This window comes from Trichechus manatus, unplaced genomic scaffold (assembly GCF_000243295.1).
Source record: "Trichechus manatus latirostris isolate Lorelei unplaced genomic scaffold, TriManLat1.0 scaffold00202, whole genome shotgun sequence".
In the NCBI taxonomy this organism is placed as follows: domain Eukaryota; kingdom Metazoa; phylum Chordata; class Mammalia; order Sirenia; family Trichechidae; genus Trichechus; species Trichechus manatus.
This window is the reverse complement of record NW_004444138.1, coordinates 3,075,277-3,093,806: the sequence shown is the minus strand read 5'-3', so window position 1 is coordinate 3,093,806 and position 18,530 is coordinate 3,075,277. Positions and strand designations below refer to the sequence as shown.

General features: G+C 39.3%; 1 protein-coding gene across 1 annotated transcript in view; it reads left to right on the top strand.

Moving 5' to 3' along the window:
- The window catches only part of DSCAM (DS cell adhesion molecule), a 987,413-nt gene that overhangs the window by 581,610 nt on the left and 387,273 nt on the right, over positions 1–18,530 (top strand). Inside the window, exon 5 of the mRNA XM_012558972.1 lies at positions 15,186–15,332. Within this exon, the coding sequence (XP_012414426.1) occupies positions 15,186–15,332 (147 nt within the window). The remainder of the gene's footprint in view (positions 1–15,185; positions 15,333–18,530) is intronic.

The following is an 18,530-nucleotide window of genomic DNA, read 5'->3' as shown; positions in this document are numbered from 1 at the left end:
ATGTGGCACTTCTTCCTCTTACCCTAACCATCAGAATGAGGTCAGACGTCACACGCTAAAAGGGCACAGTCTCCAGACTACCAAATCTGCCCAAGATCTCAGACACCAGGTCTAAGCTTGGAGACACCCACAGTGCCCTCACTTCTGACCTGCTGGCTACAAATCTGGGGATTTCCTATACTTCCTCAGGATACCAGTCATAAGTTTGGGGATCTCCATGTCCCCCTCACTTCTGACCTGCTGGATCCCACTACTCTCTCAGGTTCAGTAATTTGCTGGAATGACTCACAGAACTCAGGAAAGCACTATACTTATAATTACAGTTGTATTGTAGCAAAAAGGTTACAAATGAAGAGACACATAGGGTGAAGTCTGATAGGGTTCCCAATGCGGAGCTTCCATGTCTCAAAAAGGGACGCACTACCCTCTCATGTGCATCGATGTTTTTCACCAACCAGGAAGCCCATGGAGTTTCCATGTCCAGAGCCTCTATTGGGTACTCATTATGCGCATGACTGATTAAACTCAACCTCCAGACCCCTCCCAAGAGGCACTTCATTAACATAAACCCTCAGGTGTGGTTTGGAGGCCTCATCAAAGGCATTTCAGTCACTGGCGTAATCCCAAAATTTTAGAGGTTATCTCTCAGGAGCTAAGGTCAAAGACCAAATTCTTTGGGTAAAGTAAACTGTAAGCCCCAGAGCCATATAGAACTTCTCCCTCTATCCTGGTGTCTTAACCTCTCTTTCATATTTGTCTCTTTTTCTCTCTAGGCACCGTTCTGGGTAATTTGTTTACATTTGTTTTCCTGTTCACTAATTGTCCTCAACTATGCCTATTCAAAATATTTGTATCAAGGAATATATTTTTAATTTCTAGACATTCTATTTTATTTTATTTATCCAATTTATTTGCCTCTTTTTGATAATATCTTGTTGCTTGTTCTTATTTTTGATTCAATTTTACATTTCTGCAAACATTTAAAAAATACTTATTATATACTCTATATTGTTATTCTATTATCTGAAGTCTCTGTTGTTTCTTTTTTGACGCTAAATTGTTCTCTGGTATGTTTAGTGGTTTTGGATTGGGAACTCAGGATTGGGAGGGAGGGGTTGGGCTTTATCTGTAAACATCCCTGGGCCCCTTGAAGTCTGTTCCTCCAGGGAAAGTTGGTTTGTGCTTTTGCCAAATGCTCTTGGAAATTCCACACTTGGGTTACTATTGGCTAATTTCCCAAAGTGAGGCTTCTTAGACCATGCTGTTGTTGTTAGTTGCCATTCAGTTGGCTCCTACTCATGGTGACCCCAGGCACAACAGAATGAAATGTTGCCTGATTCTGTGCCATCTTCATGATCATTGGTATGTTTGAGTCCATTGTTGTGGCCACCATGTATTTTGAGTGCCTTCCTATCTAGGGGGCTCTTATTCCAGCACTATGTAGGACAATGCTCTGTTGTGACATACAGGGTTTTCACTGACTAATTTTAGAAAGTAGATCATCAGGCCTTTCTTCTAGTCTGTTTTAGTCTGGAAGCTCCGCTGAAACCTGTCCACCATGATGACCCTGATGGTATTTGAAATACTGGTGGCATAGCTTCCAGCATCACAGCATCACGTAAGCCACCACAGTACAACAAACTGAATGACAGCTAAATTGCAACCCCAAACCTGATAGAGGCCGGGACTGTGATTAGACGTCTTTCCTATCCAGAGCCTAGGCTGGGAAGGCAAGCAGGCAAGCATTCTTCTTGGATTCTTTTGCTAAGGTTTGTTTTCCTAGTTATTGTTTGTTTTTGCAGGCCCTCTCTTTTAGTGAGGTTGTAGCTTTCTGCAAAGGTTTCTCCACACAGGACTAAAACCTTCTCTCCTTTCCTCATTGCTCTTAAAGCTTGTTGTCCTAGAAGAACAAATGTCCCAGGACACCTATCAGCAGCAAGATTTTTGCTCTAGGATGTTCATCTTGCTTTTTATTTATAGATCCCTAAGGGTTTTCCTTACTTGAGAACTCTGCTGTTCATTTAAATGGATGTTTGGTGTATTTATCTAGCAGTTTTAGGTTTCTTATACTAGGGGTGTTTTCACAAGAATTAGTCTTTTATCATCAGAAATGGACGTTGTTACAACCCACGTTTGATTTGTTGACCATATTAAACTATTTGAAAAAAAAATGTAAAAATCACCAAAAAATAATTCAAGGAAAAATTGTATCTCACTATCCTAAATAAAAATTCATTAGATTTTTTTTGGCATAAATAAAATTTAAAAAATAATAATAATAATGGGTAAGAAATGCATGTAGTTTAAGTTGAGAAGTAATATGACATGATACCATTGGAAAATAGAATTTTGTTTATCACTAGTTTCCTTCAGAGCCCAGGGAGTAAACATAAGAAGTTTTTATAGAGTAATAGAGAAAAAAATCATGTATCATTAATGAGGACGTGTAAAAGTAGTGGCAAGTTTCACAAGAAATCACTGTTTTATTTCTGAGAGCACTTCCTGAGCTGTGTTTCCACAATGGGGTATGTATGTGGCCCCATCATCCCTGCTGCACCTCAGAATGACCAGCAGGGAGTGCCAGAGCTCTCCAAGCAGCTGTAGAAGCGTGCATCAGTTCAAATGCCCCACTATGCCAGTGCCTCTGCCGCAAATAATGTTTATTAACCTTCATAGTAAATGTCTGAACCAACCCTGAATATTGTACAACTGCCTTCTACCAAAGGCTGAGAGTATGAACATTTGTGAAGAGATTTAGTGTTCTGTATGAGCTTTAATTTTTTAAGGAAGGTTACAAAACTTATGAAGAGTTACTTTGAAAAGTAGATACAAATATGTTACTCAAATGCGTATGCCATTTCAAATGCTTTATTTTATTTCTATTTACCTGTGAGGTGGCCCAAGGCAAAATGAAATAAAACAGCAGTGTTAAGATCTTCACGGCTATTAAACTGCAGCACGTGTGATTAAATGGAGCATGATATTGCATGAACACAGTGATTTACATTCATTAAGGTTTATCTGAGTCAGAATCGACTCAACAGCAACGAGGGTTTTTTTTTTTTTTGGTTTAAGGTTTATCTCGTGGCACTAGTGATATGGTACAGTAGGACTAGATACGACTTGAGCCTGTTGTTAACACTTACAACCTGTGTAGAAAGTGACTGTTCTCAAAAATATTAAGACTAACATTGATGACAGTATCCCATAACCCAAAGATGCTTCCTATCTCTTGCTGTGAGTCTTTGTACTCTCTTTATTTGTTGTTGTTGTTAGCTGCCTTTGAGTTAGCTCCAACTCATGGGGACCTTCTGTATAACAGAACACACATTGCCCAGTCCTGCACTGTCCTCATGATCACTGGTATGTTTGAGTGCATTGTTGCAGCCACTGGGTCCAGCCTCCTCATGATGGTTTCCCTTCTTACTGCTAACCCTCTACTTTATCAACTATGATGTCCTTTTCTAGCAATTGGTCTTTCCTGAAGACGTGTCCAAAGTAAGAAAGCCGTAGTCTTGCCATCCTTGCTTCTGAGGCGCGTCCTTGTATTTCTTCTAAGAATGATTTGTTCATTCCCTTGGTATTCCTTGGTGATATTCAGTATTCTTCTGCAACATCTACAATTCCAATGCAGTAATTCTCCTGTCTTCTTTTAATTTATGCTTAACATTATTTCTTTATTTGGAATAATTTGACTCCTTCTTTCTGACAAAGACTTTCCAATTAAATAAATAAAGTAAATATAAATACATATAACATGTAATTAATGTGTGATATATTAAAAAAATAAACTAAATATAATTAATATTATATTTATTTTTGAGTTTATGTTTGTATGATATTGTTGTTAGGTACCATCATAGTGACCCCATAGGACAGAGTAGAACCGCCCCATAGGGTTTCCAAGGCTGTAATCTTTGCAGAAGCAGGCTGTCACATCTTTTTCCCATGGAACAGCTGGTGGGATTGAACAGCTGATCTTTCAGTTGGTAGCTGAGTGCTTTACCACTGTACCACCCAGGATACTTTCTCACAGCTTAGGAGGCTACAATTCTGAATTCAGGGTCTCTGCTGTGTCCACTTCCTTCCTTATAGTAGTCCCTTAACTTAACTGATTATAACTGCGAAGACCCTATTTGCAAATAAGGTCACATTCTAAGGTTCTGGGTAGGCATGAACTTTGAAGATACTATTCAAGCCAAGTACAGACATGGAAGCTGCTCTCAAAGCCCCATCAGGTTTCTTCTACCCAATAGCCTCATGATGCAAAAGAATATGTTCTACACTATCCAATTTTATAAAAATAGTTATAATTCTTGACACTGATTTCGCAATCCATTCATGGGTCACTACCCACAGCGTGGAAAGCCATCACGCCATACTATCAAAAGGGCACAGCATAGTGTCTCTTTGTATTCTTTCTGGTTCCTTTTTTTTCCCCCAAATTCTTTCCCATGACTATATGTCATTTGTCTTTAGCAGACAAAATCGAAGGTTGATTTTCACTGTGTTTCACTAATAAGCCCAGTGTCTTCAGTTCCATTTGGGCCATGAGTAGCTAGATCTGGTCAGCACAATCGTTGTGGATCAGAGTCGTGTTCTGCTCCTTCTCCACTTTTTATCCTTTTTGTATATACTGCTTTTTAAATCAACACAGTAGTACACGACCACAGCAGAAACAAATGATCAATATGAAATATGCATTCCCTTTCAGCTTCAAAATGCAGCCATCCTATGGAGCAGGAAATCATGTGGATGTACCTCTTCCAAATATTTGTAAGCCTGATACAGTAAGCAGCTCTATTGACATTCTGTTCTTTTTCTTACTTTTTCTACATCTCTGTAAGGGGCTCCTTTGAATTTCCAGAAGTCCAAAATAGATCACTCATGGACAAATTGTGTCCCATCCCAAGGCTTCTTCCTCCAGGAAAGACTTTATCCATTCAACTGTTCCTGCTCAGAACCAAAGAACTACCTCTCTTCTCCTCCCCTGGCCTCACCCCAGCATCCAGGCCAAGTCTACTTCCAGTCAATTCTATGTTCTATCAGTTCTGCTTTCAACATATATCTTATATCAGTTCCTTGAACATGCCACAATTTTTCCCACCACAGGACCAATAAGCAACATCATGGTAAATGGAGAAAAGTTTGAAGTTGTCAAGGATTTCATTTTACTTGGATCCACAATCAACACCCATGGAAGCAGCAGTCAAGAAATCAAGTGATGTATTACATTGAGCAAATCTGTTGCAAAAGACTTTTTTAAAGTGTTAAAAAGCAAAGACATCACCCTGAAGACTAAGGTGTGACTGACCCAAGCCGAGGTGTTTTCAATCACCTCATATGCATGCGAAAGCTGGGCAATGAATAAGGAAGACTGAAGAAGAATTGACACCTTTGAATTATGGTGTTGGCGAAGAATATTGAATATACCATGGATTGCCAAAAGAAGGAACAAATCTGTCTTGGAAGAAATACAGCCAGAATGCTCCTTAGAAGCAGGGATGGGGAGACTATGTTTCACATACTTTGGATATGTTATCCGGAGGGACCAGTCCCTGGAGAAGGACATCATGCTTGGTAAAGGGTCAGTGAAAAAGAGGAAGACCTTCAATGAGATGGGTTGACTCAGTGGCTGCAACAATGGGTTCAAGCATAACAATGATTGTGAGGATGGAACAGGACCAAGCAGTGTTTTGTTCTGTTATACATAGGGTCACTATGAGTTAGAACCAACTCTATGGCATCTAACAACAAAAATAATCCCTTCTACCATGTTCTTTACTCTTCCTATGAATAACACCTTTTTATCCTAGCATCTCATTGAACTACAACTTCCTCAGATACTCTTACCCTCATCACCCGAATTGTTGTAGCTCATGGTGACCTTATGTGTAACAAAACCAAACTTTGCCCAGTCCCATGCCATTTTCCTGATCATTGGCATGTTTGAGTAGATAGCCCACCTATTAATCTAGTCTCAGCCTCCATGTCTTAATTCTTTTAAAAGCTCTTATCACAGCTTGTGATTCTTTTCCTTGTCTATTTACTCTTCTTATCTCTCTCTACCACTAAAATATATATTCCTAGAGGTCAGTGGCCAAAACCCTCTTGCTTATCATATAAATAAATACAAGTTTTTTAAACTTCTTTGGTTCTTTTTTTAAGAAAGCCTTAAAATAATTCCTTTAAATATCAAATTCTGTTCTTTCTAAGGATTTTTTTTTTAAATAAGCAGAAAGTTAACTAGAGCAAAGATTAATGACAGACTCAAAGATCTGTTCAAGAGCAAAGATCTGATCATTAACAACCTAAATAGGGTAATTAGGTATACAGTCGGAATGCAGTTTGCAGGCTTAAATTAGTAGTGTATAATTGAACCTCATTTAACTGCAGGAGAATTTCACTGAAAGAATTTTATTTACATAAGAAGAATGTCTTCGTGAAATTACTTTGAGAGAATTTAAATATATATGTGCCAAGTAGGTATTCCTTACTTATCACACCCAGACCATAATGTCTGGCTCATTGATCGTGCCTCATGTCAAGACATAGTGTCGTGATCTCTGGCCAGATTTCTTCCAGGAAGTTCAAGGTCTAAATTAGGGCTTCTTTGGATATTCTGATTATACTTGCCTGAGCATAACCTGTACCCATTGCCATCAAGTCAATTCTAACTCATAGTGACCCTATAGGATAGAACAGAACTGCCCCACAGGGTTTCTGTCACAGTCATCTAGTGTTGTCAACAAAGAGAAGTTTATTCTCTCACAGTCCAAGAGGCTACAAGTCCAAATTCAGGGCATCAGCTCCAGGAGAAGGCTTTGTCTTTCTGTTGGCTCTGGAAAAAGGTCCTTGTGATGCATCAATCTTCCCTTGGTCTGGGAGCATCTCAGCACAGGAACCTCAGGTCCGAAGGACGTGCTCTGCTCCCGGTAGTGCTTTCTTGGTGGTATGAGGTTCCCATGTGTCTCTGCTTGCTTCCTCTTTTATATCTCAAAAGAGATTGGTGTAAGACATTGTCCAATCTTGTAAACTTCATCAGTGTAACTGCCACTAATCCATCTTACTACATCATAGTGATTGTGTTTACAACACATAAGGAAATCACATCAGATTACAGAATGCTACACAACCATACAATACTGGGAATCTTGACCCAGCCAAGTTGACAGATATTTTTGGTGGACACGATTCAATCCATGACAGTTTCCAAGGCTGTAAATCTTCACAGAAGCAGACTGCCACATCCCTCTTCCACAGAGTGGCTGGTAGGTTCAAACCACTGACCTTTCAGTTAGCAGCCAAGTGCTTAACCACTGCACAACCAGGGTTCCTCAGAAACATAACAGGCCCCCCAAAAGATTAAGAGGAGTATTATGGTTAAGTCTCTGCCACCTCAGTGTGATCCCTTAGACATCTATTGCTCTGAGCTTGTTTTCAGAAAAAAAACTAAAAATATGCGTGTCGTCAATAGCCACAGGCGCATTTACATCAGCACTGAATAAGGCAGAGGGAAACAGCAGGTAGCTGATGCAAACAAGAGGAATTACTTTGTCCTCAGAGAGACAATTATTGTTGGCTGCCGTCAAGTAGGCCCCTGACTCATGGAGACCCCATGTACAACAGAAAGAGACATTGCCCAGCCAGTGGTGATAGCCAGGCACAATCTAGTTGTACTGGACTCAGTCCGGTGGAGGCCGTGGTAGCTGTGGTCCATTAGTCCTTTGGACTAATCTTTCCGTTGCATCTTGTTTTCTTCATTCTCCCTTGCTTCCAAAGGGGTGAGACCAGTAGAGTATCTTAGATGGCTGCTCAGAGGCGTTTAAGACGCCAGACGCTACTCACCAAGGTAGAATGTAGAACATTGTCTTTATAAACTGTGTTATGCCAATTGAGCTAGATGTTCCCTGAGACCATGGTCCCCACATGGCTGTGATATTTACAGAAGCAGATCACTAGGCCTTTCTTCTGAGGCACCTCCAGGTGGGTTTGAACCACCTACCTTTGGATTAGTAGCTGAGAACAAAGCATTTGCACCACCCAGGGACCTTAGATCTACCTTACAATCTTCTAAATGGCTGCCTAGTGGGGATGTTCCCTAATTTATTTATTTAGTCACCCTTTGGCTGGCATTTTGGTTTATTTAGAATAGTTTATTTTCTGAAGAACATTGCAGTGTACTTTTGGTGCATATATCTATGTGTGCACATGTGTGAGTATTTCTGTGGGATAGAGGCTTTGAAGGGGAAAAGCAGGGTCAAAATATATGCAATTCTTATATTTGAAATATCCTGGCAGATTGTGCTCCAAAAAAAGACTTCATGCATCTTCACTCCCACCAGCAGTTTGTGACTGCTCATTTTCCCATACCCTTGTCAAGACTGTTTTTAGGTGCTGTTGACTCACTTCCAGCTCATAGCGACCCTATCTACAATAGAATGAAACGCTGCCTGGTCCTGTGCCATCCTCACAGTTGTTGCTATGCTTGAACCTATTGTTGCAGCCACTGTATCAAGCTGTCTCGTTGAGGGTCTTCCTCTTTTTCACTGACCGTCTACTTTACCAAGCATTATGTCCTTCTCCAGGGACTGGTCCCTCCTGATAACCTGTCCAACGTATGTGAGACAAAGTCTTGCCATCCTCACTTCTAAGGAGCATGCTGGCTGTATTTCTTCCAAGACAGATTTGTTCATTCTGGCAGTCCGTGGTATAGTCAATCTTCTTCGCCAACACCATAAATCAAATGGATCGATTCTTTTTCTGTCTTCCTTTTTCATTGTCCAGCTTTCTCATGCATATGAGGCTGTGAAAGACTATATATTATCAAATATTTTATATTTTTTTCCTAGTCTTAGATGAAAATTTCATCTCATTTTCATTGACTGGGTTAAGTTCTAAATAAATTTGTTCAGAAATCTATTAAAATGTAACTAATTTCATTTCTGGAAAATTGACTTCAATTCAATATCAGATTGTCTAATCCTAGAATTTGATATGTCTCTCATTTTATCCAGTTTTTCTATTATGTCCTCTGGTAATCTTTTATAGTGTTCTTTATGTTCATTTTGTACATTTCTAGCTGCGGGTAACTAGATGTTTAATATTTCTGTTGCTCTAGCAAATGGGATATTTTACCATTATATTTTATTATAGATTGTGGCTGTTGTAGAGCGCCCTTCTCTGCCAGGCACTTATGTGGATGTTCTTATTTAATATGACAACATTGCTAAGAAGGTAATATTGCCCCATTGTACAGATGAGAAAACTGAGGCTCTTTGAGGTTCCATATGTATTGCAGGTTGTGCTGATGAAATGGCACAGGGCTGAGGTTGTGTGCCATCCTTTTGAACGTTCTCTCTTGGCTTTTGCAATGCCATGGTGTCCTAGGTCCCCTGTCCTGCACTCTCTCCTTTGATGTGTCCTTTGCTGGCCCTTTTCCTTCACTGCTCTCCCATGAGGCTTCTTGGTTCCAGTCCTCTTTCCTATAGAGGGCTCTTGATGTGCATGGTTTGGTCCCCAAAGCTGTGTGTCCACCGTAACTTTTATCGCCAACTTCCAGCATGTACACTAAGTGACACAGCAGGATCTCGGCCAAACTCCTGTCCTCCCTAAAGTGCACTTCCCTCCAAACTTGTTTGCTGCAGCAATGCTGTCGCAAGCCCCTCAGACTCATCACTTGGCACGCTCTCCTCTCTTTTGCTTCTCCAGCTTAAATATGCTTCCGTGCTCACCCCTTCTGCTCCACTGACACTGTACTTCTTCTTGCCCCAGGCCTGGCTGCCTCACACTGGGGCCATGACCCAGAGCCAGGCGAGTGTAGCTGGTGAGGGCATGGGCTTGGAGCCGGAGGGCCTGGGCATCATCTTGGTACTGACACCTCTCGTTCTTTGAACACTGGCAAGTCACTTAACTCTCTTGCGTTTCTCATCAGTAAAAATAAGAATACTATTATCTACCCAATGGGGTCATTTTGAAAACTAAATAGATCAAAATGTGTATATCATTTAGAGAGATGGCAGCACATACTAAGCACCCAACAGCTGTGGCTCTGATTATCGTTGTTGTTGTCCTAAGTTGCCGCCAAGTCGATTCCAACTCATGGCGCCCCCATGTGTGCAGAGTAGAACTGCTCCATAGGGTTTTCAAGGCTTGACCTTTCGGAAGCAGATCTCCAGATCTGTCTTCCCAGGCACCTCTGGGTGGGTTCAAACCACCAGCCTTTTGGCTAGTGGTTGAATGCTTAATAATTTGTGCCACTGAAGTTGGACATCTTATCTGCAGAGGAGTTTCTCTTTTCTCTCTCATATGCAGTGTTATGGATTGACTGTGTCCCTCAAACATATGTAATGTAAATCCTGACCTCTTTGCCTGTTGCTATAACCCCATTTGGGAATGGGTTTTCTTTGTTAGATAATGAGACAGGATTAGTATAGGGTGTATCTTGAGTCAATTTCTTTTGAAATATAAAAGAGATTAAGTGCAAGCTAACAAGCAGAGATGGGGGAAAAGAGATGCCAAGCCACATGAAGATTGCCCCGGAGCAGAAGTTCAAAGAGACAAGGACCTTCCTCTAGAGCTGACAGAAAGAGAAAGCCTTCCCCTACAGCCAGCACCCTGAGTTCAGACTTCTAGCCTCCTAAACTGTGAGAAAACGAATTTCTGTTTGTTAAAGCCAACATTTATGGTATTTCTGTTACAGCATCACTAGGTAACTAAGACAGAATTTGGTACTGGAAGAGTAGGGTGCTGCTTTAACAGGTAACTAAAATGTGGAAGCAGTTTTGGAATTGGGTAATCGGTAGAGGCTTAAAGAGTTTTAAGGTGCCTCATAGTAAAAGCCTAGATTGCCTTGAAGAGATTGTTGGAAGAATTATGGACGTCTAAGGCAATTCTGCGGAGGGCTTAGGAGGAAGTGAGGAAAGTATAAAGAAAGTCACTGTCATCTTAGAGAATACATATGGTGCCAGCAACAGAATATTGCCAGTCATGTGGACATTAAATGTGCTTCTGGTGAGGCTTTAAAAGAAAGTAATGAACATGTGATTGGACAATGAAGGAGGAGTGATGCTTCTTATGCAGTGGCAAAAAACTTGTCTGATGTATGTTCAAATGTTTGGTGGAAGGTAGAACTTGTAAATGATGAACTTGGATATCTGGCTGAGGAGATTTCTAAGCAAGATCTTAAAGGGGTCATGTGGTTTCTCCTTGCCACTTATAGTAAAATGCAAGAGGAAAGAGATGGACTTAAAAATAAACTGTGATAATAAAGGAGGGAGCAGAAAAGTTATTAAAGGCAAGGCCAGGGACTTAAACACCCATTTGGCACATTTTGAGAAGCCAAGTGCACTTCGGAGACATCCTTCCAATAACTGAGCAGCATAGCTCAATAATTGATGTCCAACAATGATGACCACATCTGCAAAAATCACTCGTTCTTGTTCAGCTGCCTCTGATTTGCACTATGTTTAAGATGACAAAAGTATGAACTCTATTTTAGAAATGTTTCCATCTAAAATGCTAATAGTTTTCTAAAGCCAATAAAGTTACTTATAAAATTTTGGCTGTGCACACTTGTATGCTACCAGGCAGTTCTGAGTAGTCAAGCAGTGTGTGTGTGTGTGAGAAAGAGAGAGAGTGTGTGTGTGTTTACAGTTTAATACAGTTTACTTTACATCTTAACATTTGCCTATTTTAATAGAAGCACATCCTTTAATTCTGTATAAGGATATGAATAAACTATTTTATATGATATGAAAACCACTGGTGACGTAAGGCAGGGCTGTAGTTAAAATGATTGCTTGCTACCATGTAGACAAGATGGCTTTGCACTCAGTTTCCCCCTGAGAATTCCATGCACCTCTGGAGCTGAGACTGTGCCCAGATACCCTGGGCTCTCTGGCCTTCTCCTAATTGAACGTGTCTACTCTTCCCCTGTCTTTACTTTATATTTTAAATGTTGATCAATTTTGAGGTGGGTTCCAATGAGAATTGGAGTCCCTGGGTAGTACAAATGGTTAACATGCTTGATTGATAACTGAAAGGTTGACAGTTCAAGTCCACCCAGAGGTATCTGGGAAGAAGGGCCGGAGGATATAGTTCCAAAAGATCAGCCACTGAAAATCCTGTGGAGTAATGTTCTATTCTGACACACATGGGGTTGCCGTGAGTCGGAGTGGACTCAACAGCAACTGGTTTCAGTGAGAAAGGAGGGGTTAGACAGATAGCTCAAATTAAGTTGAGTAACTTTGTCAACTCCTTCCCCATTCTTTAAAATGAACATCTCAGAACATCGCAGAAAATGTTTGCAAGAGGACACAAAAGGTCCAGGTTCTTCTGAAACAATATGTCTTAAAAGAGTCTGATTCAGGACTACCCTAAGTAAAGGGCAAAGTGGGCAAATTCCATCATCATTGCCTGGTAAGGATCAAGGTAAGGATCAGCATGAATCCAGTCCCCCAAATGTGGACCTTGATCCAGTTCTTAGCTTCCTACTTCTCCATCCTCTTTGTCAACTGCCCAAGTGGCACTCTCTCTAACCCTAGCTACCCCAAGCTGGGTTAGAACTCACAAGTTAAAAGGCTCTCACTGCCCCTGTGGGTTTGATAATTTGCTGGAACTACTCACAGAATTCTCATGGAGAACATACCATACCTACAACTACAGATTTCTTATGACCAAAAAGGATACAAATGAAGAGATGCATGGGGTGAGGTCTGGGAGGGGTCCCAGCAAAGAGCCTTCATGTCCCGAAGGACGCACTACCCTATCCCATACGTGATCCCCAACCAGGAAGCTCATCTGAGCCTTAAGGCTCCAGGCTTTTATTGACCTCCCCACATGGCCATAATAGAGTACATTATACCTCCTGAGGCTTAGGCAACATCTCACCCCCAGGTGGTACCACTTGGTCTGGTCAGCCCCTACTCATTAGCCTCAGGTGTGGCCCTGCTCAAACGAACTGAAAACAAAGGCCAAATTGCTTTTTGAACCTCATAAGCACGTTACGTAGGTGAATTAAAAAAAAAAAAAAAAAAAAAGTTACAGCAGCAAAGTGAATGATTAGATTAAATGTGCCTGGAGAATAGGACTCAGCTGGGTAATAAATGCACACTCTTCCCTACCATGTGCCTTTCCAGCACTTCTGCAGAACGGTGCACAGAATGCTTTCTACTTCCATTTTGTCACTGCTGATGGCCTGTCAGTCCCAGTGCCAACACTCCCCATTAGAAAGGTGACAGGAAATACATTATCTTTTTTTATCACTGCCTTCTGTCTGTCACTCTGTGCTTTAGAGGAACTGGTTATTAAAGCATTATTATATAAGTATGCAAAATATATTGAAATAAAATTGTTTATGTTTCAACTACATACAATATACACTGGCAAGAAATGCTCAGAGCATGATGACATGTGACATGTGGCAAAAGGTATTTTTAGTTGCTTTTTTTTTGGGGGGGTGGATGAAGCGAAAAGTATCTAGAGTATACAGCATTAGGAGATTTTTTAGCAATTCTAATATTTAACATATTTATAGTAGATTTTAAAATAAGCAACTAAGTGGAATTCTTTAAAACTTAGTTCAAAATACTGCTTAAAGATATTTTGTGCTATTTTTCACAATTAATCTATGTTCCATTGAGGAGCTTACATTGGGCCAGTATTTCTTTTGTGTTCTTTAATGGATTTTTTTTTTCACATTGCATCCTTTCAAATTGCTCTTATATTACATAAGGAATAATAGGCTGTTTTTATGTTATGTGAGCAACTGACCTGTGAAGAAAATATAGTTCTCACAATTTATGGATTGCCAAGCGATGACTAAGGACTGTAGGAATTGTGTTTACAGTGTAAGTATTTGAAACCTCAGAACAACAAAGTCAAGACTCCTGGTGGTTCTGATTAAAATTAAAATTCTGATTAACGTAAACCTAAGGAAGTTCAAATGAACTTGAGGAAAACAAACAATAGAAGTTTTTGTTTTGTTTTTTTTTTTTTTGCAATTTAGTCTTTTCCTGAACAGACAAAATGGCATCATCTTTCAAATGGAATCATGTGTAGAACTATTCCATAGAAAGAGTCCCCCAGCAGCAGGGCATGGACTGAGTCATCCACTGTAAAGATGCAATAACTACCTTTGAGTAGCTTTGCCTTTATTTGGTTTATCACCAAACTATAATTGAACAGTGAAATTGTCTTTAGACATTTTTCTTTTCAGAGGAAAAACCGTTCACATCCTTCTTAAACCAACAGTGATATTTGATCTGTTAATGTTGACCATTTCTATAAAACTGGAGTTACCCAGGCAAAAATCACAAATCACAAAGAATGCACCAAAAAAACCAAACTAACCCCATTGCCATCGAGTCCATTCTGACTCATAGCGACCCCATCGGACAGAGTAGATCTGCCCCACAGAGTTTCCAAGGAGTGCCTGGAGGATTTGAACGGCCGATCTTTTGGTTAGCAGCTGTAGCTATTAACCACTATGCCACCAGGTTTTCTAAGATGCTGATATGAAGAAGAAATGACTGAGCTCAACTTTTTTCTCCCTAAGGTGAAAATAGTGATTATCTATTATTTGAATCGATTTAAAATGAATGATTAAGATATAGCAGAGTACTCTAAAACACCAAATGCAGGAAGAATTGGTCTTTGTCTTAGCAATAGCAGTAAATGTTGGTTATTATTATTAGACAGTAAAGCAGTCTTTCTTGAGAAGTTTGTGGATATCTTATTCCTTTATAGTCTAACATTTTTGTGCTTTTATTGAAATACTTCAAAATGAGGACAATTTACACCTTCATGAGGTAGAAATTTGCAAAAGAAGGTTAATACTTGCTTAACTTACGAATTTCAAAGAGAAAGATGATGTTCAAAGACAATCTGCTGATTAGCTACATAGCAATTATATACTATTTCTGTAGATACATTACCTAAAAAATCAATTTATGAGATTAGATTTGTAAAGTATATATTTATTGTATAACATACTTACCAAAAGCTTCTAATTTCAGCTCATTAAACAATTAAAATAGATTGGACACTTAAAATAACACACAGTCCTGTTTGTAGCCTTTGCATGAATTAATTCAGGTAAAAAATAACAGCTATTCAATGATTTGTCTATGTAGTGGCATTGCTTTCATTGCTTTTAATCAGATGATCATCTTTCTGTATTCCAGGATCTAGATTTCTCATCACATCCACGGGAGCCTTGTATATTAAAGATGTACAGAATGAAGACGGATTGTATAACTACCGCTGTATCACGCGGCATAGATACACTGGGGAGACAAGACAGAGTAACAGCGCTAGACTTTTTGTATCAGGTAAAAACTCATCAAGACCATGTTTGCTGTTTCTGATATGTCTTCATTAGTGTCCCAAGATGACAACAAAATCGTGAAATTTGTGATGAAAATGAAGCCTTTATTTTTTTTTCCCGAAATAATTTAGCAAATTTGTTTTTTATTGTTAGTTGTCATTGATTAGACTCCGACTCATGACAAACTTACGTACAACAGAATGAAACGTTGGCCAGTCCTGGGCCATCTTCATGATCATTGGTATATTGAGCCCATTATTGAGGCCATGGCGTCAGTCTATCTCTTTGAGGGTTTTCCTCCCTTTCGACGACCCTCCACTTCACCAAACATAATGTCCTTTTCTAACAGTTGGTCTTTCCTGATAATATGTCCAAAGTAAAAAAGACAAAGTCTCGCCATCCTTACTTCTAGCAAATTGTAGAATCTTTTAAACCATTGCTAATATAATGCAATACAAATATAAATATTCCAAGTCATTTCACATTTTGTAAAATCCAAATTGCTTTGATCTAATGTTTTCCATTTTGAAAACACCTCTTTGCCCTAGATTTTTATATGTTCTGTTATTGACGGTATAAACCAGCACCATCATAGTTACCTTCATTCATAGCTCAGAGGGAGAAAAACAAGGTCATATGGACCATACCTTTTGTTCCCCAATATTAGCCCTAACAATGTTGGGGAAATAATCTATACCTAAAGTTAAAATGATATTCATGCCATCCCACCCCCTTCCAGGATTTTTCTCAGGTAAAGGAAATCTGGAGCAGTTGATTCCATTCTGGTTTTTACATCAGATTTTTTTTTTTTCTTTATGGGGTTTATACTTGGAGAAAATATCAACCCTTCGAGTAGTCTCCACAATGGCTTGCTATGGACCCATCTACCAAACAAACAAGCTATCCATTCGCACAATAATACGTTAGCACTTCATGGAGTAGCTTAGAAGGATGAAATGTCCATCTTACTATTAGACAATCAAATGCAAAATATGTGATCTTTGCCTTTGTAGCTTTAGAATGTAAAATTGCTCTATGTTGTTACTATCCTACAAGGTTCTAACAGTGGGATGAGATTAACCAATGGTTATTTGCTATAGATACTTGAAGGGTACCCTATTTTATTTGTAATGATGCTGTGTAGGGGAGGAGTGAGGGAAAGTTGTTTAATGGGGAGGGAGTAATTAAAAACATGGTTCCCTTAACACGTGCTTATTATCCTTGATAACGTTTTATCTGAATTTCTCTTCCCTCTTCACATTTTCAGAATAACCAAAACATACCTGTCCTTCATGGTCCAGAAAAAATGCAAGTTAGAATTAAATAAAATTTGAGTTTTTAATTCTTTAACTTTAATTCTTTTAACATTAATTCTCCACTGAACTTGCAAATATTTCTTTTCTTTACCTATTCTTTTTTAGATGAGTTATTTCTTTCTCCCTTGTATTATACTTATTATGTCTTGATGCCTTTGTCAAGGGTAAGACTAATCAGTACAATAAAAATAAACTGTATTGAAAAATCTGTAAGGAAAAATGAATTAGAAAATGAATGGTGTCTGTCATTCTAGTCCGTAGTAGCTTTAATGACAATATGATGTTACAGATGTTCAGAATATCCAAGGAAAGTTCTTGTTTGCCTTAAAGAGGAATGTCATAATGACACTGTTAAGAAGGGAGAAGGATCTTTGGGGGATTGTCTTAGTCAGCATTCTGTAGGGAAACAGGACCAGTGAGATATATATGTATATATACACCTACATATAAACACACACACATACACACATAATATACACACACACATATATATACATATATATATAGAGAGAGAAAGAACAATTGATTAATTTACTTCAAGAAATTGGCTCACACGACTGTGGAGATGACAAGTCCAAAATCCATAAGTCAGGCAGCAGGCTGGAGACTTCTACAGGCTTTTGTCCCAAGAACCATAGGTCAGGCAACGGAAAGAGTGCAGAGTGGAGAGAGAGAGCGTTCATTCTGCCAAAATATCTATTTATAGTCTGGAAGCAGGATACACCCTAAGGAAGCTCCCTTTTCAACTAATTGATTAGGTTACATTATGGAAGTTAGTTACATTACATTGTGAAACAGCAACTACTCTAGTGTTTGACCAAACCACTGGGAACCATGGCCTAGCCAGATTGACATGTAAAATTAACCATCACAGGGGTCTTGCTGTAAGATTAATTTGGTATTATCAAAGCAAGTAAAATAAGCATTTTTCCATCCAAAAGATGAATGAACTGCTAATGATCTGAAAGCCCGCCGTCTTTCTTTTTCGGATAACCTGGTTTATCTCCACTCTGACTCATTAAATATTAACTTTCAAATTTAACTCTCTGGGTTGGGAAGGCAAATTTACTTTTCTTAATCCCAAGTTTTTTTATGAGTGCTTTATTTCAAAAATTGATAGAAGGAAAAAGACCAGACTTAATGGTCTGAGACTAGAGAAACCCCAGAAAGCATGGCCCCTGGACTCTCTATCAACCCAGAACAAAACGATTCCTGAGACCAACTCTTCAGACAAATATTCGACTGGACTGTGGGACATACAATGATACTCGTGACGAGCGTGCTTCTTAGCTCAAGTAAATGCATGAGACTAAATGGGCAGCTTCTGTCCGGAGGTGAGATGAGACGGCAGAGAGGGTTAGGAGCTGTATGAATGGACACGGAAAATCAGGGGTGGAAAGGAGGAGTGTGCTGTCACAGTATAGGGACAGAAACTAGGGTCATGTAACAATGTGTGTATAAATTTTTGTATGAGAGACTAACTTGAATTGTAAACTTTCACTTAAACTACAACAATAAAAAAAAAATCGATAGAAGGAACCATGAGTCTTCAGCCATGCAAACCCAGTGAGATCACCTAGGGAGCACTTGTGAAAGAGAATTGAGGGACATCTGAGCATAATCCACTGATACACCAGCAGAAGAGTAGCCAGGGAATAAGACTGAATATTTGGGATTAAAATGGAGGTGAAGACAAGAAAGGTGATGGTTACAAGAAAGAAAGGGTCAAAAGAGTCACATGTCATTGAAGGGTTCATATGAGAATCTGTGTCTGGTAAATTATGCTTAGGACTTTTTGTCACGGAAATTTTTTTTTATTTTTTTTATTTTATTGTACTTCAGGTGAAGGCTTACAGAACAAATAGTTTCTCATGAAACAGTAGTAC